Genomic DNA, 26,266 nt, shown 5'->3' on the forward strand with positions numbered 1-26,266 from the left:
CGCGTAATAGTCCCCGAAGGCTCTCATTCACATGCCACGTGTATTAAATAGCTATTTTTGTACAGTGGAAGAGCGCTGCTTGTTAAACCCACACGTGCCGCACAGACAGACAGACAGACAGATGTTTGTTTGGACTCATTGTTGCAGCGCAGCGGATGGATGGGCTTGGCACATTACGCAAGACTTTATAAGCGCACCATTTGGGATGTGGGAGGATGGTCCACCTTTATTTCACTACAGCGACACGTGACATACTTCTGATCTCACCATGGTGCTGAATGAGTCCTGCCTTTTATTGACAATTCAATAGAGTCACTGGTTTGTTGAATCGGTTTCTCCCAAAAAAAAAAAAAAATCTGTGAATGGGCCAGGTGGTTATGAATGACTGCAGGGAGGGAGGGAGTGCGCGCGAGGTGCTTTTCATTGATGAGCGTAGTGATGCTGAACCAGAGCATTAAGTGGAACGGCACGCGCATCAGAACTGTGACAATAGATAACGTGCACGATCTCAGACCACACACACACACACACACACACACACACACACACACACACACACACGCATGCACTCCTCTCTCTCTTTCTCCTACAAACACAGACACACAGCAGTGCTCATCTTTGGCTATGACGTCATGAGGATTGTGTTTATGTGTGTGTGTAGCTGCATGGTTTTGTGCAGAAGCCTTCACCTGCAAACGAGTAAAGACAGAATACTTTAAACTGAAGAGATTTTTATTTGACTAAATTGTCATTTTTAGCCCTCTGCAATTAGTCATATCTGCGAGATGTAGTTGTGTAAACAATTTGGCTCTCCTCTTCTTCCACATTGTGCAATCTTTGTGCTTTGTGCCAGTACATTTTTCTCCTGAAACAATGTCTATTAATGGCAACACTGTGTTTGTGACTCATTCTTTTTGTGGAAGTTCTAAATTGTATTGATTATTTGAACAAGCATTTAGTTGTCTACATCATCGTCTAAATACCTCTTTGACCAGTAGGGCTTTAGCGTGGGGTGTTGAGACCCCCACCACTGTTAATGAATCAGTGCTGTCATTACATACACCTTCAGTTGGATCCAGAACAGAGGTGCTCATTGTCCTGGTTATAGGAGCCTTGCCCAACACTCTGACTGTGTCAACAGCTTTGAGATAACACGGTGCTGCACTGACCCACATGGAGCATTGGGCAGCTGGCTTGATAGTTCTGACCCCTGTACCAGGCTGTATAGGGAGGTACATGAGGGGAATGGAGCTCACAGTTATGTTTGTGTCTTCTTGAGCCTTATGTTACAATATGGACCGTAGAGATTGGGTGAGGAAAAATGGTCTGTTACATTCACAATGGAGATATGTGGCCTGGAATATCATCCTCCAGACTAAATCAAAGCACCTCTGAATCCTTTGGCTCAGTGTCACAGACCCAGTTCTGACCTGGTAGCCTATTAACGTCCATCCTGAGTGATCCAATCACAAGTGTTCAGCGCTAAGAAAAGGTCTGAACTCACCCGGATGTGTCCTGTAGGCCCCCTGACATCTGATCACTTAGCCCTCACTATTCACAATTGTCTTGGATAAATTTCAAATAAGAAACACAAAACTTGAAATTTCCCCAAATTTCATAGAAATTAAATCCTGGAATTTTTTCAGCAAATCAGTATTAAATGATGCAATGGTATTTAAAAGGATCTATGCTGATTTAAAGCTGTGTGAACTCTGTTCGTAAACTCCAACAGAGTGTTATCACAAAGTGTTGTAATGGTCAATGACAAATATCAAAGAATAGTCAGGAAAAGAAAATAGTAACAATGGATGAGAAATGGAAGAAAAGTGAATGACGGACGGGGGGAGATATTTTAAAGCAAAATATTCTGTGCTGGAGGGGATAGTGAAAAGTATAAGGGCATGAAGTGAGAGAATTGAGTTAAGACAGCATGAGAGAAATAGCAAGTGGAAAATATGGACACAGGAGGCGGAGGAGGAAGATGGGGAGGGATAAAGGAAATGAGGGCATCAGTATGAGCCCGTCTGTGTTTACAAAGCATTACTGCAGCGAAGGAGAGGAGAAGAGGAGCGTTGTCTCAAGCCGGCTGACACACCGCTCACAAAGACCCCCCCCATTTGTTTGAGATAGATGTGTTCATATCACCGTCTGCCATGGGCCGCGCATTAACACCAGTGCCATCTGCAGTGGGTGAGGCAAGTATGTGCAGGCGTGCATGTGTGTGTATGCATGTCAGCGTCAGTGTGTGCTGCTGTCAGCCATCCAGGGAGCCAAGCAGAGGCTACAGACCAGGTTATGTAACCAGTCTGTGCCAGCTGCGCCTGTGGCAGTCAATGTTTCAAAAAAACACTTTGGACAAAAAAAATTGCTGCATACATGATCGCACACGCACCCACAGTTCTCTTCCAACAATTGCACATGGACACTTTGGCTACATGCAGCCAGGCCTGCGATAGTGTAAACCCTGTAGCCAATGCGTGAGTGTGCAAGTGTCGGGCCATGCGACATGGTCCACGTGGGTGGTTATTGGGGTCATTTTATTCATTTTTTGCCGGGCGGGGTGGAGGGAGCTGAGAGGCAGGCGGCTTCATCGTGACATTAGGTTGAACTCTAGCGCTGATGAAGAGGGCAAAAAAATAAAAAGAGGTGGATGAGGGCTATGGAGGGTTTTTGGGAAGCTGCCAGTGGATCGCTGAAGGTTTTACATAACAGAGAGGGGGAGACAGCAGGGGGGAGGAAACTGGGTGTGGGAGGGATGTCTGGTGAATTCTGCACCTTGATTGTTATTGAGAAAAGTGTAAGGTCAGAGATGGATGGATGGATGGATGGATGACAGGGCGGGCGGATGCTGCATGATAATGACTGCAGGAGAAACACTGGGTGAAGACAAAGTCGTGGAGAAAGGCTCAAGTGAAGGATGGGATAACTAGTATTTGGAGAACGAATGGGGGGAAAAACAAGGGAGTTTGTCAGTGGGTCAAAAGGTGTGGTTGAGTGGGCACCGTCAGGAACAAATCTGACAGACGGAGGGACAAATGAAAGGATTTGAAAAGGTAGCAAAGAGCGTGTGTCAAAACCAAGTGGTAAAGATGCCAGGATCTGTGCAGTGAGGGAAAAAAAGCTTGAAGCCATCTCCTGATGAACCCCCCCCCGGCCTTGAAGCAAAGCCACAGCGAGACTCACGCACAGTTCAAATTATGCATGAGTTTCTTTGTCTGGCTGCTCCTCCTGCAACGAACATGCACGCGCGCGCACACACGCTAACTCAGTCCATGACTTTCCAGGGTAAAGCAGAAGGTCGCTGTTTGTGTGTTTAGTGGGCGTTTGAGTTTCTGTCACAGTGTTCATATCACCGTCGTCCTCTCTGCACACATCAATGTGTCACTATAGACAGGAATACGTGCACATTTTCACTGTTACATTCCAACGCTTCTTTGTCCTTGCAGCCTCCTCTGCTGCTTTGTTGGGAAGATGACACTGGCCAGCAGATGAAGTCTAGACGTCTGAGTAAAGTTCACTGTAGGTCGTTGTCTAAAAATGAAACCTGAGCTGTGCAGCTTCTCTTTCCGCTCGTCTGAGCCACTCTGCTCCACTCTCACGGTCCCCGGCCTCTGTTCATCCCCCTCAGTCTTGCAATTAAAAATAATCACCAGAGTTTGTGAAAGCTTGTGAAGTTTAAATATAATCCCAAGAGCAGGTGCATATCTGTGAAGTGCAGTGGTGTGCGAGCACATAATTGTGTTACGTGTGTTGACCGACGCATGAACAGAATCTGCACTTGGAGCCCAGTGCGGTGCGTGAGATGGAGGATGATATCTGGGGGGCTGGTTATTCTTGATCCCCCTGAGAAACTGTCCACGCCACCACCACCGCCAAGGCCAACTCATGATTACATCACTGCTTGCATCACCCCATGCCTCACAGCCTGGCCCTAAGCTTATTACCACATGCACACGCACGTGCACGCTCACGTGCACACATCACACAGTCCCATAAGTCAGTTGCACAGGATCTTAAACTTCACTCTGGTCTCTGCTCTGTTTAACTGTCCATCTTGGAGAACCACACATTTGACGATGGAGAGGAGCGTCAGCAGGAATACCTGTTCCCCTGAGCAGCTTTGGTTATTGTTGGTCGTGCCCTTTTGATCCCCATGGCATAACTGGTTCTAATGCCGGGCTGACAGTCGCCCTCTTTCTCTCTAAGACTCTAATAACCCCCTCCCTGCCTTGTCCCTCGTGCAATCCTTTTTACTTATCTGCTGTTGCTTTGGAAACGATGGGAATTAAAAAATATTACATGTCCTCTCACAGCTTATGTCCATTTCACATGTCCTTTCCCACATATTACACCTGTGCAGCTTTCAACCTTGGCCCTTCTTTCCTCTTTTCTTAAGAGGACTTCTGCTTTGGCAGCTGCAACGACCATCAGGCTGTGTTTTATTGCTTCTTCTATCTCCTCTCTATCTGCAGTACGTGTCTCAAGAGGTGTTGCAGCCAGACAGGTGGCAGAGTATATTTATAACTCTGACTCCAACTGGTCCATATGGGCCATTCATTCAGGAAACCTCTTTTACAGACTGAACTCAGGTAGGATCCCTGAGCTGCGCTTCCTGGCCGACAAAGTCCTTTGACAGGAAACCAGGAAACATTAAGGTGTGTTTTTGTTGTTGCTGTCAAGAGGAATCAACCGGGCCTCTTGGGATGGTTCTGTGCTGCAGCAGTAGAGTTATGAACAGGTTGGAGGTGAGCGAGGATTGCGGAGATCGGGTACACACATGGCTCATGTGTCTGATGAATAGAGGCCATTTTTAGCCGCTGTTGTGGGTCTGTCAGCGGCGGACGGGAGCGCTGCACCGGCATCCACGTCAATGGAATAACAAGTGAAGGGCCTTTATGAATGTTTCAGACGCTCTATTTATGGAACCTTGGGGTGGCTCTTTGAGCAAGGACGGATGGACTGATTAACTGACTACAGGTCTAACTGTGTGCATGTGTGGGCTGGTTATGCAACAGAGCAGCATCGTCCTGTAATGTTCTAAAAAAAAAAAAGGGTTGCAACATGTGTTTTGACATGTCAGAAATGCTTGTAAGCAGTTTATGGAAAGGGATTCTGATAAGCCTTTTACAGTGATGTGTGGTTTTAAAAGAGGAAGTCAGTTGAGCTGCGTCCATAACCACCTCCGTCCTGTGCCGGGATTAAGCCTGTAGCTGACAGGTGATCAAACACGCAACCGTGCATTTGTTTCGTGGTGCAAATCTATAGTAAATATATTTATCCCCAGTGCACTTGACCTAAAAGGTTTAATACAAATGGCTTCATGATATCAGGGATATCAAATGACTGGATTACACTGGAGGTGCCAACTGTTTTTACTGAGCTGGATAAATCCTCTTTTTCTCATCATGCACCTGCACCATGCAATAACATGGAGAACAATCTAAAGCTCTTCTCATGTTAATCCTTAGGGCAATTTAAGTTTTTATTTAGCAAATTGTACTGTTTCTTATTTTTTATTTCTTGGTGTCTTGGCATGTTTTGTTTATTTTCTGTTCTCTGCTAAATTGTAAATGAGGTCTCAATATATTCCCAAGATAAAATGAAGGTTTAATGAATGGATGAATGAATACATTTTAATATCTGTTTTCTCTGAAGCTAAGATGCTATCATCACGTCAAAAAGGGGAACAGACTTGACAGTGAGCTCAAGGGGAGTCTCTCTTTGTCTCTCTCTCTCTCTCTCTCACTCTGTGTGTGTGTTGTTACAGAAATAGCGCTGCGGTCCCTCTATTCCTCAGCCTGCGAACCATGTGTTCTATTGAAGAGTTTGGCAGAAGCCCCTGAACACGGGTCATTATGGCTACAGCTAAAGCTTATAGACTTAACCAAGCTTCCCAAACCTGGACGGGGCAACCGTTAAAAACCTACTGTGCCTGATGCCTGTTACTTTCGCTGTTGCAGTCTCATTCCTCCCGGGCCACCTAATCAATGTGATTTTCATTTCCAATGCCTATTGAATTAACCTCTCTCCTTTCTTTCTGTGTCTCCTGAATTCTCCAGGGCCCTCTCCATGGATATAGACACAGATTATGAGCGGCCCAATGTGGAAACCATTAAATGTGTGGTGGTCGGGGATAACGCAGTAGGCAAGACCAGGCTAATCTGTGCCCGGGCCTGCAATGCCACCCTCACACAGTATCAGCTGCTTGCCACCCACGTGCCAACCGTCTGGGCCATCGACCAGTACCGTGTATGCCAGGAGGTGGGCACACGCATGCACATGCACACGCAGGCAAACAGAGGGTGGAAAGAGCCACATATAGACAAACTTGGGTACACTGTTAGAAGTGGTACTGAGGATAATTTGTTTATTGTGCATTTGTAACATCGGTAAAATCACCTCTTTTCAGGCCCATGAAAGAAAATGTACTTTATTCCTTGTTGACCATGAAGTTAGAATTTCAATTGTGTTTTGTTTCATTAAGCTCCGTGACTGCATAGTCCTTCAATTCCACCAAAAAAACAAACACCATAATGAAAGATGGGACTTTTGATGACTTGATGACATTGGTATGTGTGTGTGTGTGTGTTGCAGGTGTTAGAGAGATCTCGTGATATAGTGGATGAGGTCAGTGTGTCCCTGAGGCTGTGGGACACATTCGGGGATCATCACAAAGACAGACGATTCGCCTATGGCAGGTGAGAGACGCACACACACACACACACACACACACACACACACACACACTGTCCAACTGCCAGAACCTAGTTACTGACCCAGTAACACAGTTGCTGATCGGCTGCCTGTTTAACTACCTTGCAACACACATTGTTTTCAGAACTGGTTCAGCCAAGACGTTTTTTTGTCTTGGCTGTTTAACTTGTAAAGCACTGACACAACTTCCTTGGGCTGATATGTCAAACAACACGTTGTCGTCCAATTCAAAAGAATCTAAAGCGAAAGGAAAACTGGGTCCTGACATTTTCTGGAGTTTGCCTTTTTCATATCAAGAATATAACATATAAATTCTGCTGCATTTTTCCTTACAGCAAATCAACACTGGTGCTGGTCCTTATTGCCAAAAGCACTCAAATCGCGTTGTCTCTCCAAGTTGACATCATCGGCATCATCTGCATGTCTTTTTCAAACTGAGATATTTCTTTGTGTTTTTTCAGTTTCTGGTGCGTCGCGTGTTAGAAACGTCATTAACACGCTGGTCACTGTGAATTTCAGAATATTTTCCAGCTGTATTCTCACACGAGCTTACTCTGACATTTTCCAGGCATTTTACCAGGTCGCTGGCAGGAAAAGTTTTGTAAAATACCCGTAACAATTAAATCAGACCTTTGCAATTTGACACAGAGCCCGAGGAAAATGTCCGGAGTTCAGTGCATGTCTGAAAGCAGCTTAATTTACAATGATAATGTAACTAATCCACCACACCCACATAAACACACCCACAGAACGTTTACCTACCCAGATTTCTTTTCTTTTTTTTTCGTGCAGTGCAGCTGCCAAGCTTTTCAGTCGACCTCTGCCCTCAGGCTGTTACACACTTCCTCCACCAAACATGATTGGATCATCGCTCTATCCTCTTACCCCCCCATCCCTCTATCAAAGCTGATTTATTGGCCGGAATGCAAAAGCACTTACATAGCAAAATCAGGAAATGCCTTTTCAAACGGCAGTGACCAAACATGGTCATGTGACAGTAGCACAGAAACGTAATGATACATTACATCATTAAATAATTACTGTAAACAGAGAGTTGATTATTAATCTACATAATTATGTGAATGCATTGTTTTATTTTTCCATTTAACAAAAGCTGAGATTTTTCCTTGTCATTCTATCCATCGTACTCAAATCTTTCATCATTGAATGTGTCATGTGCCATAACTCTGCACCACTACGTCACACACATGACCCTGCATGAGTTTTCGTGAGGGCGGGTGGATGCACACATGTTGCCACGTCATCTTATTGCAAGTGTATCTACGTGACAGACTGTGCGTTTGTGATTTGGTCGGTTGCGTGTGGTTTTGTTTGTGTTCTTTCATTCTCTCAGTGTCTGTACTGTTTGTGTGTGTTTTTAGCATGTGTGTGCGTGCATGTCCTGTATGCTCTGTCAGCCTGCAGTCAGCTGATAAAGACACTGTGCCAGCTCAGCTGTTTTCTGCCTGCCCACCTCTCTGGCATCTGCAAGTCCAGGCATCGACCTCCCTTCATTCTCTTCCTCCTCGTGAGACTCTGTTCATCGACTTGTTCTTGCGAGCCCGTCTCTCTCCTCCAGCTTGACCTCAGATTCCTCTCTACCTCACCTGACCTCCCCTCTCCGCCATTCCCCTCATTACCCGGTTGCTTGACTGCCATGATTGTGCTTCCGCTTCTGTGCCCTTGACACCTTGCTGCTCCTTCACCCTCTCCGCACCTTCCTTCACTTTGTAGCCCTTTTGTTGATATCAAAACTCAAAACATCACATTGTCAGACAATACCCAGAATGTCACATGCTTTGTTAAGAGAGGAACACAAGGCAAACTTCACCTGAGCCAACCTCAAGTTCCTTTTTTAACCGTCAGCAGAAATATAAAAAAAAAACGTATTTTTTTCTTTGAGAAGCAAAACAGTCTTATAAAGGTGAAGGTGTTGCACCTTTAGTGGTACATTATCAACTGTTATAGTGCTGTGGTAAAGTTAATGACTGATGAGAGGCTGTGTGAGTCACACAGGTCCCTGCATGACACCTATTCAATGATTTATTACAACAGAAGACAGACAGCTGATTATTTGGGTCATTAATGTTGTGTTTGTTATTTATTACATAATACATCCACAACCTTTACTACTATCATATGGAGGAACCTCATTGACTTGATGCATTCCCTAGCCCCCCACCACAACCTTAACCATCACAACTAAATACCAACCTAACCCTTATCCTAACCCTAACCTGAGCTAAGCTTGATTCTAAACCTAAAATCAAGTCTGAATCATGGCCAAAATATCCTGTCTGTACCAGTACACACACACACACACACACACACACACACACACACACATATATATATATATATATATATACACACACACACACACACACACACACACACACAAATCTCTAATCTACCACTCACAGTGGTGGAACTATCAGTATCAGTGTATATTCTTCCTTTCAAACCTAAAGCAAAGTTCCTATTCATTATATTTGTTTAACAATTTATATAATGTTTTAAAGTTGCATGTTCAAACAGGTTAACTTGTCTTTCACACCCCACTCATGCCGAACTCAACAAGTGAAATGAGACTGCTTTGAATCATACTGTTACATAGTGTCACTTGTTTATTAATGCAAATGCTCATGATATCAAACAACCCATTGTGTCTTCACTGGTCACATTGTGTCCCAGCTCTCTCTATTGTCTACATTTGCCTTCTTTGTGGGTTTCCATTGCAAACAGAACAACGTACACATTATACAATATCTTGTTCATCTGGGTCGACCTGCAGGTTGAACCTGGAGGCAGCTCTGCAGCGTAAAGCAGCAGCAGCGATTCCTTAGGTTCAAATGTTGTAATGTTTACCTGCACACTCAAACTTTCCAAACAGCTGCTTCTGACAGCGTGGTCGGAAACGTTCAAACGCATTCAAGGTCTCTCATTTCCTTTGCTGTGCTGGAAGCCTTTGATAAAATGCATCTCCTCCAGTCTCAACAACATTGGTGGCAAGTACGTACAATGCTCTGCTACAAAAAGCTGCACCGGCCATTATGGCAGCGAAGCTTAAGTTTAACCACGAGAGCAAAGGCACGTACACATAACATGACCTCAAATAGACTAAGTCATGGTAATGATCCTTTGACAAAGTGCTAATGGAAATTCCTGTGTTTGTGTGTGTGTGTGTGTGTGTGTGTGTGTGTGTGTGTGTGTGTGTGTGTGTGTGTGTGTGTGTGTGTGTGTGTGTGTGTGTGTGTGTGTGTGTGTGTGTGTGTGTGGGATGTAATGCTTTGCTGGTGTATATTATGGCCCTGGGGCATTTGAGCTTTTGAGAGATTACATTAGTGAAAGTAAAGATCGACTATGCTGCCCATATCGGCACTGTAGAAATATCCTTTGTAGCAAGTCCGTTGTAGAGCTGTAAGTAATTCAGCTACATTTTCTTAGGTCCTTTTTGTTTTACATAACCCCTATAAAAATGCTTACTTACTCTGTTGGTCTATTTGTTTGATTTGTGCAAAGATACATCAAACTTAAAGTTAGGTTAAATACAAGCTAAAACAAATATAAATATATTACAGTGCAGTCTGCTCTGCTGCTTTGTCTGCTCAGTAAATAGGCCATGTTAGCTGTAGCACAGGTATTTTGCTCAAAGGGAATAAGAGCAGTGTTAAAGTTATGTCTAATGCTGCTCTTAAGTTCAAGGTTCCTTTTAGTATCTCACATCTTATAAATAAATATATATTAGAGTACCTGCAGGATATCAGTGATGGTTAATATTGCATTGATGTAACTGGGGTCAAATGTTGTGTGTAAGAAGTAGATAACTTAGAGATTGTAGATTTTTGCCCTGTCATTATTGTTATAACACCAGATGATTTGTGTTACTGACACAGAGCTCTATCAAACATTACCCAGAAACACACATGTCCCAACATGCCACTGAAATATCAACCCCAGCTGTCATCTGCTTGCTCAAACACATCGGTTGAGGAAATTAATTTGTGTGTGTGTATCCCGATCTATTCTTAGCCTCCTCTTTGTGGTCAGCGTGGCCTTGGAGGGCTTAGGGAGATTTACATAAGAGACAGAGAGAGATGGGCAACACAGATCAGCAGCCCAGAGGCCCAGACTCATACATAGATGCACACTGAACACCCTCACCCACACATGCGTCCTGTGACCCACCTCATAGATTTTTCAATGGCCCCATCCAGAATCCGACAATACAAGTTTCTTCCATACGCACATCATTCATGTTCAAACATAAACTGACGTGACTCCTCTATCACCTTCACTCTATCAAATATCACATGTCATCTTTCTGCTGCTCATGACAAAAGAAATCAATCTGACATCTTTTTTCCATCTCATTTGTGATTAGCTGAAACTACATGAAATGAGGACTCTTTCGTCTCCTTTCGTTTCCTGTAGGTCCGATGTGGTGGTGCTTTGCTTCTCTCTGGCCAATCCCAACTCCCTGCGCCATGTCCGCACCATGTGGTTCCCGGAAATCAAGCACTTCTGTCCCCGGACTCCCATCATCCTGGTCGGCTGCCAGCTGGATCTGCGCTACGCCGACCTGGAAGCAGTTAACCGTGCACGACGGCCCCTTGCCAAGTGAGACACCAGATTCATTTGCATAGAATCCGCCGCATGGTGGATTGTTTACCTGTGGGGTTTGTTCTGTTAATCAGTGATCAATAACAACAGCAGAGCAGTAATTGAATCACCACAGATGAGACATTGACACATTTTTGATTGATGTTGGTTTATTGGTTAACTAAAGGTAAAAGTTGATAAAATGACCAGTCAGTTGCAGACAATACCACTTTTTCCTACCACCTTGCGTGTATTTGACTTGTTAATCGGAAAACTGTCATCATTAATAACGTCATCTCTCCTTACTTGCAGACCAATCAAACCTACAGATATCCTTCCTCCTGAGAGAGGCCACGAGGTTGCAAAGGAGCTTGGGATACCCTACTACGAGACCAGCATTGTTGCCCAGTTTGGAGTGAAAGATGTTTTCGACAATGCCATCCGAGCCGCCCTGATCTCCCGTCGTCACCTGCAGTTCTGGAAGTCCCACCTGAAAAAGGTCCAGAGGCCCCTCCTCCAGGCACCCTTCCTGCCTCCTCGCCCTCCACGCCCAATCGTGGGCATCCCAGACCCCCCTCCCACAGACGGCGAGGGCCCTGATTCTCTTTTCTGCCAGCCACTGTGCACAGATGTCCTTTTCCTCCTGCAGGCTGGCACCACTCGCGTCTTTGCACACAAAGTCTATCTGGCAACTTCCTGCTCCAAGTTTTACGACCTTTTCACCCTGGATCTCGGTGGATCGTGCGTGGCACCGTGGGGAGAGGAGCAGGAGAGCAAGGAAAACTTGGAGGGCGGGGAGGAGGATGAGCAGAGCAGGAGAGGAGCCAAGGAGCTCGCCGGGCGCACTAAGAGCCTGGACATTGATAAAGACGGGGTTGATGGAGGAGTGCGAGGCCTGAATCGACCCCAGCTGCTCCAGCAGGGCTCTTTGAGGACTTCCCAGAGCGATAATGCACTCCCGTCCCGAGCCCAGTACTCCCTCGGAGCTCTGGGGACTGGCCGAGCACTTTCAGGTTGGGGGAGAGGGTTCCTGAGCGTGTGTCTGGAGCATGTCGAGGATCCAATGACTGGACAACCACGACTTGTGACTGTGGTAGCCATGGATGCTCTTATACAAGAAGAGCCATTCAAGGTGATGGACTTAAGAGCAACAAGATTACTAAAAAATATATTCATACAAAAGGGCAATATTCTGTTGTGTGTCGTAGAAAAGTTCTTCATCATTCCTGCAGACTAGCTCTTCATTTGACCTCTCGACCTGCTCTACTTCCAGGCGGTGCTTCAGTACCTGTACACAGGCAGTCTGGACGAGGGCCGAGGGGACCTGATGCAGGTGGCCACCATAGCTGAGCTGCTCGAGGTGTTTGACCTGCGGATGATGGTGGCCAATGTTCTGAACAGAGAGAGCTTCATGAACCAGGAGATCACCAAGGCCTTCCACGTCCGCAGAGCCAACCGCATCAAGGAGAGTCTCAATAAAGGGACCTTTGCTGGTAAACCACTGTGCAAATCACTCAGTGCCTCCATGCTTTCACTAGCATTCATGTCATTGTAGATGTTGTCCATGTGCGCATCAGTAGGTGTTTGTAACATAAACTGTATATGAAGATGGATGACGTAACTGCTGAGAAAAAGTGAAGCCAAAAGCGTCTCAGATCACCAGCTGGATGCTGGCTGCTGTATAGGTCATAAATCCTACCTACTCCATGTTAGTGGATAGGATATGGACATAAGAAGTCAAAGTACACATCAAATAATTTTTTGTCAAAGATGGTTTCCGTCATGTTAGGTAGCTCTTAACACACCAGTTTGTTCCAGTGTTTATTTTATTTAAGTTTGGGTTTATTTAGTTTGAGGCTGTAACATATGTGTTGAGCGTCATGAAATCTAAGACTGAGTCACGATTGGTGGAGCATGTGTATCGTCTGGACCTCGCTACTGCGACTCCATCGCATGATCGCTCCTGACTCTGGCTCCATATACAAAATGGCAGCGTTCGTATCTGAGATATTTTGGCTTTATTTCTAGAAGTGGGAGGAAGTGTCGAGTTGCGACGACCATCTTTATATACAGTCTATGTCTGTAGAACTGTGTGTGTGTGTGTGTGTGTGTGTGTGTGTGTGTGTGTGTGTGTGTGTGTGTGTGTGTGTGTGTGTGTGTGTGTGTGTGTGTGTGTGTGTGTGTGTGTGTGTGTGGTAGCGAGAGAGAGAGAGAGATGGCGTAGTTGAGTAATATGACAAGTTGAGGATGAAAAAGTGAAAGAAAAAGACAGAAAAGATTTTGCTGATTTCCAGCACCATTCTCTTTCTGTCTGTGGAAACCTAAACCTTGTGTATATTTGCTTGTACTGTTTGTTTCCCACTGAACCTATGTCATAAAATATGCATTTCATCGGTTGTGGTTAATCTCTTGTGTGAAATACCCCTAAAGTCACTTGATGACTTTTGTGTCAGTCAGCTTGGTTGTCTTGTATGTGTGTGTTGTGTGTCCCCCTAAACTGTTGTGTTTGCATGTTATCACTGCATTGACAACCAGTCTGCTGTCTCTGAACAAGGCCTGTCTCACATTCACTTCTTTCTATACTTTCTCTACTTCTTTTAAAAATTATACTATCTTAACAACTACATAATCTGTTTTATACCATATGTTCCTCCAGGACTGAATTAAAATACATTAAGACTTACTTTTCAGCATTATTACTTGAACATCATTTATTTTTTGGTTTGACATGACCAACATCCACACAGGATTTATCCTTCACCTTTTACCCTGCGTCCGCTCTCTTTCCCTTACTCTTTGTCCAAAGCTGTTCTGTCCTTCTGTCAATTTATCTCTCTGTCTGTCTACCTGTGTCTATGTCTTTGTGTGTCTCTGTCTGGCCTTCTGTCTGCCTGTGCGTGCGTCTGGACGTCTGCCTTGTCTGTCTCTCCCCCCTCTCTGTAGCTTGGGCTTCTGTGGCACTCCACGAGATGAATGCTCTTTTCCCACCCCGGTTTTAGATGTGGTGTTCCGCCTGGACGATGGCTACCTCCCGGCCCACAAGCCCCTGCTCATCTCCAGCTGCGACTGGATGGCGGCCATGTTCCGAGGCTCTTTCATGGAAAGCTACGTCGAGGAGGTGAGCTCGTACATACCAGGAAGAGGTTGAGGCTGGAATTGGATTTCAGATTGATGCGATCACAAGTGGTCAGTGTTAAGGACAGGTACCCAAATTAGTCGTGAATGCTTCCTGAGATGTGATCAATCAAACCAGAGCTGACGTATTTTCACTCTAAGGTATTTTCATGCTTCTCAGTGTCCGTACATCAATTTGATTGGAGCCACTGCAACAATATCAACACTGATCACCACATCAAACATGAATGCACACATTCTTTCACTCAGCCCCTCCTGACTCTGCTCGCCCTCTATCCCTTGCTCACAACGACACACATACACACACAAACATTCTCATCGGACACATCTGTCAACTTACAATGACACAATTTGGTCTTCAGGAACTCGAATGATACGTGTGGTTATTTGCATATAGAGCAGGGTCAGAGAGACATTTAAGTACCAGATGTGGAAACTCGAACTTAGAGCTGTCTGCTTGTGATCGAACAGTAAACTCAGGTCAACAAAAGGGAAATCTAATCACCCAATAATAATCAATAATCAATAGATAAATAAGGTAAAGATAAATCATTTATCGGATAAGGTTTATTATCTTCAGGACAGTGCATAGAAAATGATTTACAGCTCAAGATCCTTGTGCCCTGTTATCAGATTGACCTCAGACTGTTTTTTCATTCACCTACCAATGTGGTTCTCTCTTTCTCACAGGCATGCATGCATGCACACACACACACACACACACACACACACACACACACACACACACACACACACACACACACACACACACACACACACACACACACACACACACACACACACACACCCTTCAGATGCTGTTTAAGGCCATGTTTTTTGCACCATGCAAACCACAGTTTTCAGTTTGTTGCAACACCACAGAGACACCGGGGCGCTCTAATTATTTAATCAGTAGTTACCATCCCTATGTAGCTTTTCGGGTAGCACTTGTTTTCATTGAATATAATTCACAGATTATATTATTACATTAAAGACAAGCCAGCAGTTGGAAAACAGCCTATAGTTAGAAGCATTTCAACATTAGTGTGAGGGTTTAGGTTAGTGACGGCAGAATGAGGATGTTGTGCACTAACCCGTCTCAGTACCTTGAATGAGCCCGGAAGAGGAGCTCTTTTGAGGTCAGCCTTACTGGTGTGCCGGGTCTGGTTACTTCAGATTTCTCAGCTCAGTACTCCTCCGGTTGTTAGGGCCTGTGCACCGGACCCGGCCATAACCACAGAGAGGAAGTTCACGTCACTTAACGTCGATGCTCCCTGGACTGTGCTGCAGAACCAGATCCCCTGGGGTATGGTTACTGTCAAGGTCAGCAGCGTAAGTTTACAGAGATCCAGCCCCGTAGAAGGATTAGAAGTAGGGAAGAAATAAGGTAGAGAGAGTGAGACAAGGAGTGCAAATGTTGTATATTCCCTTTAGAGGCAAAGCTCCAAGTTATAAGGCATGTTAGAAGAAAGCAAATTTAGAAGTTGGAAAGAAACTGAACCTTTTTGTGTTTCCATGTGGATAAACCTAGATTTTATTCCAGAACACAACATGTGAGTGGGTGTGAAAAGGCCATTGCACCTATTGTGGCCAGGGGTAAAAACAGGACATCAGCATCAGTGAGGGGGCTCAGTGTTTGGAGCTGGTGGGCTGCCGGTGTCTATGGTTACTCTACACAGTCCACGGAGCTGGCAGCGCACAGACGGCAGGTGCCCAGACAAGAGACAAAGACTCAGAGACAGCGAAGCTCCCAGTGTTTATGCTGTATGTCAAAGAGTGTATTTGTGTTTGCACATAAGTGAAGCTGTATTTTATGCAGCTGAAAATCTTAACAATACTAAATTAATGAATTGGATTTGACATATATCAACAGGAAGCTGCAGTTACTGGACTGCACACAGGCTATGAAAGTTGCTTCCTTCCTCAGTTGACAGGAAAAGATGCTTGCTAAGTGTTGCTTGTGTGCAGACTCTAATTTCAGAATTGCCATTGGCTGCTTATTTATCCTTTTGACTTGGAGACACGTACAAATAAATATATAGTGTATGTCAAACTGGGCAGAAATACTTACTAGAACAGTTTAATCTTGTACTTTAACAGAAGCAGAGTTTGTATAGTAGGATTCAGTAACAATTGCGCAACCTTACCACAGCAGATTGTCTCATTCTGTTCAGTTATATAAAAAGAATCAGTACTGTATTTAAAGATGTTTAATATTATTGTTCATCAGTTTCTATTGGAGTATGATCTATAGTGACATAGAGGTTCATCACTTATGTGAAGGTTATACATTATATTTACAACACAGAGTGATCGAGTTACAGCAATAGACTGTATATAAAAATGGCCGCCATAACAGCTCCTCTAAGTGAAGCCAAAGTATCTCTATCACCCCCTGGTAAGTGGCTGCAGTGTATAGGTCATAAGTCTCACTTCCTCCATGTTAGTGGATGGGACAGGGGTCAAATCTGGCTCCAAATGCACAAGATGGCGGTGCTCGTATCAGCAATATTTTGGCTTCATTTTAGATAGAAGGAGGAAGTGGAGACCCGTCGTCCATCTTTATATATAGTCTATGGTTGCAACCGAAAGAAAGTCTCACTCTGTCCTTTTCTAGATCAAATCAAATACAATGCACATATTTAAGAGACTATCAACTTCTGCAGCTCTCAGTCACTCAGATTTTAAACATGGGAATATTCATTGAAATATTGAAACAGTGGAATTTGGACACAACAACATGAACAATAGAAAAAACATGGTTAATGGGTTATGGAAATCAACAGAAAACGCAATCATGTTTTAATATTACAGCTGTTTTCTGTGAGGTAAGAGTGTTATATAAATCCACTACATACATGAACATTCATAGAACCTGAAACCCTGTTAGAGGGAGCGAGAGTAGCATGTGATCAGTCAGCGCCGTTCTATTTTCATGCTCAAGTCACACTTCCTCCTCAATATTTTTAGACTCACACATTTCCCTGTTCATGCTGTTCTGAGACAACATGGCTAATCTAACTGTGTGCAGAACAAAATGATGATACAGACACAGATTTAATATGATCATCATAATTCGTGGTATTATTCACTTTTTGCACACACACACCTAGTTGAGTAGGTTTTAGCTTTGGTGTAGTGATGAGAAAACCTGAGTGCAAACTCTCTTGAGGTTTGCTCTCTGTGTCAGGCATTTAAAAACTGACCCCTGCATGTGTCATGGTACACCCTTGGATTATGTTCTAGGTGTACCATTGTGGTTTTATGTTCACAACGTGAGCGTGCATCACCCCCCTCTCCTCTCCCCCCCGAGAAGAGGGGACGGAAACAGGAAAGTCAACAGGAAGTTGTTATCAGTAGAAGATCAACTTTTTCCCCTGTGGAGAAAGAGTGACCTGAATTGTCTTACTCCTTCTCCTAAACTTTGTTCCTTATCTGTGGTTGTGGCTATTTGACTCGCTGCACATTTAATTTTAATGCACACTTAAGTTTAAATTTCAGTTTTATGTGCGAATTTTTCAAGCCTCTTTGGGACTGACATCACATTTGCATAAATTTGCTATTTTTCCCTTCCTTACCTTTCCTTTCCTTACCTCACCTTCCCTTCCCTTCTTTACCTTCCCTTACCTTACCTTTCCTTTCCTTACCTTACCTTACCATACCATACCTTTCCTTTCCCTTCCCTTACCTTACCTTAGCTTACTTTTCCTTTCCTTACCTGATCTTTCTTTTCCTCCCTCTCCTTTTCTTTCCTCACCCAGTTTGTCTTCTTATATTCAATTTCATCATAATTTTCTTCGCTCCAAGCTTCATGTCTATGCAAATGAACTTAACTTATGCTCAACTCATAATTGACCACTAGGGGGAGCAAAAGACAATAAACCATAGACTGTACATAAAGCAATAAACTCATGTTGTTTCTTGTCACTGTGACCACTCAATAATGCTTCCTGGCCCCAGCCGGGGGCTTTAAGCTCTGCAGACCACATATGCCTTCGGCGTTCTGATTTCTTTTCGTCATAATGAGAGGTCACACCACGATGACATTCTCCTAATTAGCTAAGGGAGTAAAGGTTAAAGAGCGGCTACACACAGAGAGCTCCTGGAGGGGTCACTTCATCCCCCTCATCATCATTTACCTTTCTTCTGCCCTTCCTGGGCTTAAACTGTTGATGGATTGCTGTTGGTCTGACTTACAGTAATTAGGCCAACTAAAAGGTCCTGCTCATTAGTATGCACTTCGCATGTTGTTTTACCCTAATGCTAAACACGTTTAAATGTGCATGTCTGGAATGGTTCAATCACCACCAATGATCACTGAAACCAGTAGAGTGCATCTGTAGGTATGTCCTGTTTATCACAAATGTGAATGATACCCCACACTGTCTATATCTTCGGAGAGTATTGATATAACCTGTGTCTGAGTGGAAAGGGTCTGAATCTGGATGTAGTTTTGAGGCACGATAAGGCCGAGCTCGCTCCTCTCTCTGCTCAGTGTTTCCTGTTTGTGCTTTGGGATGTTTAGCTTTAGCCATGTTGCTCACATCACCAGCCCCCACACAGAGCTTTTCATCTGAGCCAAGATCAAAGTGAATGTGGCGAGAACAGGATGTCCTCTGCCCTTTTACCTCCAAATACCCACAGGTCCGCTTACTTTGATACCACTGTTTTCATCTGGCTCCACTCATTTACAGCAATTACTCTTGATTCACCGTTTATGACTTTACCAACATGTCATTTTGTATCTTCACACAAAAGTGCAAATGCAGGAAAGGAGACATAAGATGCTTGTGGACTCAGTATAAACTCATGTATTTTAATGATAAAAATAAAGCTTGAATAAATCAATTTTCTTAGTTGACCTTCTGTCCTTAATCCCCCTCTTATCTTAATTTCCCAGGTATCCATTCCAAACACCGGTACAGCCTGTATGCGTGGGGTGCTGGAGTTTCTGTACTGTGGTCATCTGACGCCCTGTGCTGGTCTAGAGCCCATGGAACTGATAGTGCTGGCCAACCGCCTCTGTTTGCCGCGCCTTGTCGCCCTCACAGGTAAATGCTCTTTCTCTTTGACATTTTAAAACGATTTTACTACCTATATACTGCCATTACATGTTTTATCTGTGCACAAATGACTTTTTATCCATGGCTGTAGTAAATGTAGTAATTCACACTGCTAGAAAACTTAAAAAAAAGTATTACTTGTAGGCCCATATCCGTGTTGCCTGTAAACAGCACATATTGATGTAATCGTGTGCATTCTGTGGGTCTTCAGAGCAGCACGCTGTGGATGAGCTCCTCCAGTTGGGGGGGAAAGGAGTTGACGTAGATGGACAGGTGTTGTCTTACCTCGAGCTTGCACAGGTCTGTTCCTGTTACACTATCACTGTTCTTTAAATAGCAATTGATTCATAAATTAAAAAACGATTCAGTCTGTTATTCTGTTTAGTGTTTAACCTTTTTACTTTTATCTCCTCATGACTCCTCTGTTTTGCCTTTTGCAGTTCCACAATGCCAAGCAGCTCTCAGCTTGGTGTCTCCATCACATCTGCACTAACTATAACAGCATCTGCCGCAAGTTTCCCAAAGACATGAAGGCCATGCTTCCAGGTACAGACGCCTCTATTTACCTTGAGCTGCCGTTTTTATAAATGCAGTTTTCCCCTCACAAGAACTTGGATGATTTTTTCTTTGGAGTGAACAAAAACCAATTTTCTTAAGCCCATCACCAAGGAATTGCAGCATGCCTTGTTCACAGAAAGCACACATACGCCCCTCATGGGCTGTGTTAATAAAGAAAAACATTTTGGTCTTTAACCAGGTACATCAAAGGTTATAATCCATCCTCACATTTAATGAAAGTGCATCTTAATACACACATTTTATAAAGGGGAAACTAAACCACTGCTAATCATTTTAAAATCTTGTCATTCCTCATGGGTTTTATGTGTAAAATAATATTTCATGACTCTTTTTCCTCTTTTCCTTGTGTCATTTTGTAATGCAACATGCATGTCTGAAATTACACCTGAAACATCCAAACATGTCTTTTCCTTCTCTGTAGAAAACCAGAGGTACTTTGAGAAGCAGCGCTGGCCTCCGGTGTGGTTCCTGAAGGAGGAGGACCGCTACCTGCGCTCTCAGAAAGAGCGCGAGCGCGAGGAGGAGATCCTGCGCAAGCAACACACCAAACGCGGCTGGTGTTTCTGGAGACACCCGTCCTCCTCTCCGCATGTCTCCTAAACGTCCTCCACTGACTTTTTCATCACACCCAGGAAAACCAAACCCCCCCAAAAGCTTACAGAGGAGTTTGGCTCTGAACCCTCTATCAGTGGAGAACTGACTCTCAGTGCTACTCTGCCTGAATGTCAGCGTGTTTTGGGGGGAATGTACGTGCCTCTTTATAACTGTGGGTGACTTCATGAGTGCATTTTGGTATGCTTGTGTGACCAGTGTGGACTCACCTGAAGGGTTAGCACGTGTGCGAGTGTGTGTGTTTGAGTGATGCTTCCGAGTTGAGTGCTTCCCAGACGCCCTCCTGATCTATGAGGGCCTGTGGCGTTGCAGTGCAGCCCCCTGTCCCCTCCACCAGAGCTCCTTCCCTCCACCAGCACTCACTGGGTCTCAGCCTCTGAGTGACTGGACTGGGAGCAAAGGGCTCTCTTATCTCTCTCAGTCTCCACCCTTCACATTGACCTTAATGACTTATTACACACTAACCGCGGCGGCTCCTCTCAGGGAGCGTCCCTCTGCCTTCACTTTTACACAGACTGTTAGCTTGCACATAGATACCCGTGCCCAAGCTCCTCCCCTCTAAAACCAGCACTGGATTCCCAGGAACGGATGCTGACAATTGTTTTGATATAATTTGACCTTTTTCTATATATTCTTGCACCTTCTAGGATACTCCAATCAGGGGAAAGGGTGCACACCACTCCCAGGAAGTGCTGAGGACTTTGATGATTGCCATTGCGCCCCGCAAAGATGAGACTGTTAATCCAGAGCCCAGATATGGGTGTAAGGGTAACTTTAAAACTGGGAGCAAGTTAGGATGCTCCGATCAGGAGTCCAAATCATAGCCATTAACCTCCAGTCTGGTCATGTTGTGGTCCCTGGCGTTCATCATCCACCCCGTGCACGTTCCGCCTCCTCCTCTTGCACACCACACCTGCAACAAAACAAAACGTCAGCTCTCCTCGACGAGTCGGATTCACCAAAACTGCACTTCAGAGACATTCAAAGTGACCGCTCTATAGCAATGAAGGGGGGAGTAAAGAGGGCCTAGCCTTACTGGATACCTCTACCACGGAGGAGTGATGGATACAGTAATAAACAAATGCGCTTGTAACGTCCATGGCCACTAGGTTGCATTTGAGCACCTCAGCCAGCCTGCCTTTACACCCCTACAACACTAGGGGCAGCACTGCTCAGGGCCCCCCCCCCCAGGCACTAACAGTGTGTTAAAGCCTACTTTCCATCATTAGGATCATAAGTATAACTTCAGTCGTAAAGTGTTAGAGGAAAGTGAAAGCACATTCACAGTGTTATTGGTGCATTTGAAAACTATACTTAACTTTTGGTTTTCACCTAATTCCGAATGCCAAAGCTCTTTTAATCTCTCTCTTCCTCGTTTATTCATTTCTGCTTCCTTTGTTGGCGGAGAGGGGGTGGAGGAGAGACGAGGGCGTGGCTCGAAGGTGAAGGGGGGCAGCGTGATGATAGAATCCCTCCTCGTGGAAACGTTTGCTGGACATTGCCTTCCATTCCTCTTGAAAATGGTGCTTAAGACACAATAAGTCCACAAGAACACACAGACACACACATGATTTTTTTTTATGTTCACAGTTTAACAGTCTGCTTCGTTGTTTAGTGTTTACCTGTGATGAATGTGCACAGAGTTAATAATGGTATTCAAATTTGACACATGAGGATTTTTAAACCTTCAGTTTTTTTTCTTCAGAGATCAAAATAGATCATGTAGAATGTGTAGATCTCTGCTTTCACACACAGTGGTTACAAACTTGTTCTTTCTTTTATCTTGTAAAAAATATGATCTGTTTTGCTTCCCCAACCTTAACCAGGAAAATAATGTTACTTTAGCTTGACTTGCAATCGTGAGTGTTGGCTCGGACGACAAATGGATTGATTTACAACTGCGTTTGAGAGCAAATCAGATTTTCTTGCTAAGGGTGTTAATTTCTTTGGGCTTTAGGACTGAATGTAAAAACCAGGCTTTGTGTTGATGAGTTTCTATTAGCACGTTTGTTCTATTTGTGGGTTCGGCGCCCCTCAGCTTTACGCAGGTAACTAAGGCTGATAGATAGAATGTGCAAGACGTGTTATGCCGTTCATGTGTTAAAGTCATTGTCGGCTCCTGAAAAAGGTGCGAGATGGAATCTCATGAGACCCGAGTGAGAATTGAGGTGATTCCGCTGTGAAAAGAGTGAAAGTGGAGTATTAGTGCACAAGTCTCAGCAAGAATAACATGGAACCTACATTTTTGATTTATTCCATGGATTTAATCTCATCCCAGGGCAGGATTATGGGAATTTAGAAATGATAACCTAAAGAGGAGCAGGTTGGGGGACAGTTTTGTGATGGACTTGCATGGCCTCCTTTTTTGTCGCCGATAGAAAGGAGGGCAATAAGATTAGTCTTATTTGGGTTGATCCATGAAGACTTTTCTCTCGGTCCATGTGCCTTTTAGTTAAAATTTGTTTTTATTTTAATTTAAAAAACTAGCTTGGGATTGAACATCTTATTTCAAACCTGCAGACAGGTTCTGCAGCTGCTGACTTGATGGATGCAGCAGACAACGGCTATAACTGTAAAAAGGATTAGGCCATTCGGCTCTATGCATTCTCAGCCATGATCCATCTTGATTTTAGACCCAACGAGAGCCATACACTTTTTCTCACAGGAGACATGTTGCCGGGAGACAGTAGGAAAAACACAGGTGCATGAATTACTGGGACTGTTGAATAAGACAGAGCCATCTTTAATGTTGCACCTGCTCCTTCTCTACCGTGACAAGTCAAACTGCAGAGAACATGGCCTTGAATCAATCTCTTAAAAGGAAGTAGTCCAGTAGATGGGTGTAATCATATGGCCTTAGATTAGTCTGCTCCTTCCAGTTTGGTGTCTGCATGAGGAAGGACTCACAGTGTTTGGGATTCTCCACTGACCAGGTGATGGAGAGGCAGTGATTACAATGAATCGGGTGTAACTTCTCAACCGCTGATGATTCTGGGAAAGTAAAGCTTTTTTTAAATGAGCACTATAGCTGGCCTGTGTGCGGGGAGGGTGCAGCCACTTCTTGGAATGTGGTTCATTTGCATGGTGGCCTAACGTTGTTATTATAATGACACTTTGTGCTGGAATGCACTTTCTTTTTCTTTCCCTTTTTTTTGTACTGTACCTTTTCTGTGCTTAGCATGACTTGTTCCTTATGTACGATCGTTTCAATACCTGATGATTGTAGCACAATGTTTCCACTTGAGTCTTTCAAATATTCCCACCTTGAACCCCACGGTAGCTTCCTTCTCGCTATGTGGCTTTATGCACAAGTCAGTTTCAGCTCAGCTTAAGGTAGCATCACTTAATACACCACTTTAAAATAAACTGCTGGGACGACCACAGACGCTTAAAAGAAACAAGTGCAGACAAGCTGTTTTGCAGTGTTATAGCTGTCCTGTTTACTATAGTTAATACAATCAATCACACTTGTGATTTTAGTGATACTGGGCACAGGGTGAACACCTGAAAAAACATTAAGAGCAAACTCTCAAACGAAATCAAGTATTACAACACATGTATTTTAAGAATATGCTGAATGGCTGAAAGCCGGGTATAATGTTTATGGGTTCTTAGCCTGCATGAAATGACAGAGGTATTAGGAAAAGCATGATGCATGTTTCTGGTGTTAGCTGGGTTTCTGTATATACAGCAGAGCTTCTCGACCTTGGGATTCTGACCATATTTGGGGTCACTTGGTATGGTCATGGGGTCATGGGGAAATAAAATAGTGATTAAAAAAGGTTAAGAAACCCTGACTCACAGAGAGGAAAAGAAACGCAGAATTCAAAACTGTATAAGCTTTATTCCACAATATTTGCTCCACATTGATATTCTCATCACATTCTTTTTCCGCCACTACTTCAGGTGGCGCTCTTCTTCCCTCCTTCCAGGCCTGATCTTCCTTTTCTTTATCTAAAATGTGAGGCCTAGTGACTGAGAGAACACCTTTCTTTAGTCTTTTGGTCTTTTCTGCTGTGCCTTCAGTGAAATCTCACTCTTTCGGGCTGCGTGCAGGCTGATGGCACTTTCACCTGCAGCCTCCTGAGCACAGAACTAAAAGCGGGCAGCTTTCTTTAATGTACAGTATCTTAAAGCTTGTGTAGATTAGATTTCTTTAATAGTTTTGATGCAGAAAGCAGTTACTGGCAATTAGGGTCATAGTGATAACATCCATCCGAGGTTTGGAGCTTTACAAGTTCAGTCTGTAATATATCGCCTGTTCTAAAGCTACCCAACTTAAATTACATATGACCAAGAAACCCGGTGAACCAGCAATTTTAAAACAATGTATTCGCACTCTTTTCTGGTGCCTGCACTTTCTATTATGTAGCCTAATACTACTCTTTTGATAAGTATGCCAATTCTTTATATTTAGCACTTTTCTTGATCAAAAGTTAAAAATATCTTTTCCACTCTCTCATGTTCTCTTTCTCTCTTAAGCCAAATTCACCAGTGTACCCGATTGCTTCCACTATTTAGCTGCATTCTAATATGTTGAGTTCATGCATAAAGTCAGTGTATTTCTATTTGGGGAACAGCATCTGTGAAGTACCAGTTGGATTAAAGGCAGATATTAGCTGTGACAACTACGTATATAATGCTTTAATGAAGATGGTTGTACAGTACAGTGTTGTAAATGTTAAACGAGTCCCGGCTGGATTGAACCTCTCACCTTATAACTGCTCACCACCACACTGTATGTATTTACTGAGCTGGTGTATACATAGGATCTTATGCACGGAGAGGCCCAGGACAGGGAGAGTGTTTCTATAGACAGACGCGGTGACATTAGCCCCTGGTCTATACTGTAATGTTGAAGTGGGTTGTTCATACTGTTTAGTATTGTTATGCACTTCTGTTTCCATTGGCTCATATGAGTTTAATATTAATATTTACTGCTCACGTTAATTATTGTGTGTTAATTACAATAAAAGGCAAGAGAGAGAGAGAGAGCGCACCACACTCACACAACTATTAAGGGCTTTCAAGAAAATATACAACAATCAGAATGTTTTGCTGCTCCGCTGTCGCAAAAAAAAGTTTTGAAACTAAAAAATTTGTAATATTTTTGAACCACTGTGATTTGTACAAACTTTCAAAAAGAAAACTTTTTTTCTTTTTTTGCCATTTCAGTATTTTGATGTTTGACATGGATTTTATTAAAACTGTTAATCTTTTGAACTTGTCTCACATCTGTTATTGTGTGTTATGTGTGAGTGTGTTATTTGTTCCATTTACCGTTACTCAGTTTAAAAATACACTGTCAGACAATAGGTTTCTAAAATAGGAAGAAGGATGCAGCTTCTGTCTCCAGCCTCCTCTAAGTTTGTAAAAAGCAAGAATAGATAGTTTACTAAAAGTAGTTTTGTCTATTTAAAACACTTTAAATAGACAAAATGCTAGTTAACAATAGATAGTGATACTGAAATAGACCTGGAAAAATATGACACCATGATTTTAGCTGCCTGGTGAAATTGCCTTTAACATCTAGATTCAAATTACAGTTTTATTCAATTGAT

At 43.6% G+C, this 26,266-nt stretch overlaps 1 protein-coding gene across 5 annotated transcripts in view; it reads left to right on the top strand.

The window, feature by feature from the left end:
- rhobtb4 (Rho related BTB domain containing 4) overlaps nt 1-25,924 on the top strand; it is a 43,543-nt gene extending 17,619 nt beyond the window's left edge. For 4 of the 5 annotated variants that reach the window (XM_034595055.1, XM_034595054.1, XM_034595056.1 and 1 more), the window contains 10 exons: nt 6,060-6,261; nt 6,595-6,698; nt 11,149-11,334; nt 11,629-12,448; nt 12,590-12,809; nt 14,316-14,434; nt 19,352-19,502; nt 19,726-19,814; nt 19,955-20,060; nt 20,515-20,693. In XM_034595055.1, the coding sequence (XP_034450946.1) occupies nt 6,070-6,261; nt 6,595-6,698; nt 11,149-11,334; nt 11,629-12,448; nt 12,590-12,809; nt 14,316-14,434; nt 19,352-19,502; nt 19,726-19,814; nt 19,955-20,060; nt 20,515-20,693 (2,166 nt within the window). In that variant the 5' untranslated portion in view covers nt 6,060-6,069. Of the gene's footprint in view, nt 1-6,059; nt 6,262-6,594; nt 6,699-11,148; nt 11,335-11,628; nt 12,449-12,589; nt 12,810-14,315; nt 14,435-19,351; nt 19,503-19,725; nt 19,815-19,954; nt 20,061-20,514 lie in introns of all 5 variants that reach the window. The other variant, XM_034595053.1, reaches the window with a different exon arrangement.
- The last annotated feature ends 342 nt before the right edge of the window (nt 25,925-26,266 follow it).

Source organism: Hippoglossus hippoglossus, chromosome 9 (assembly GCF_009819705.1).
Source record: "Hippoglossus hippoglossus isolate fHipHip1 chromosome 9, fHipHip1.pri, whole genome shotgun sequence".
In the NCBI taxonomy this organism is placed as follows: Eukaryota; Metazoa; Chordata; class Actinopteri; order Pleuronectiformes; family Pleuronectidae; genus Hippoglossus; species Hippoglossus hippoglossus.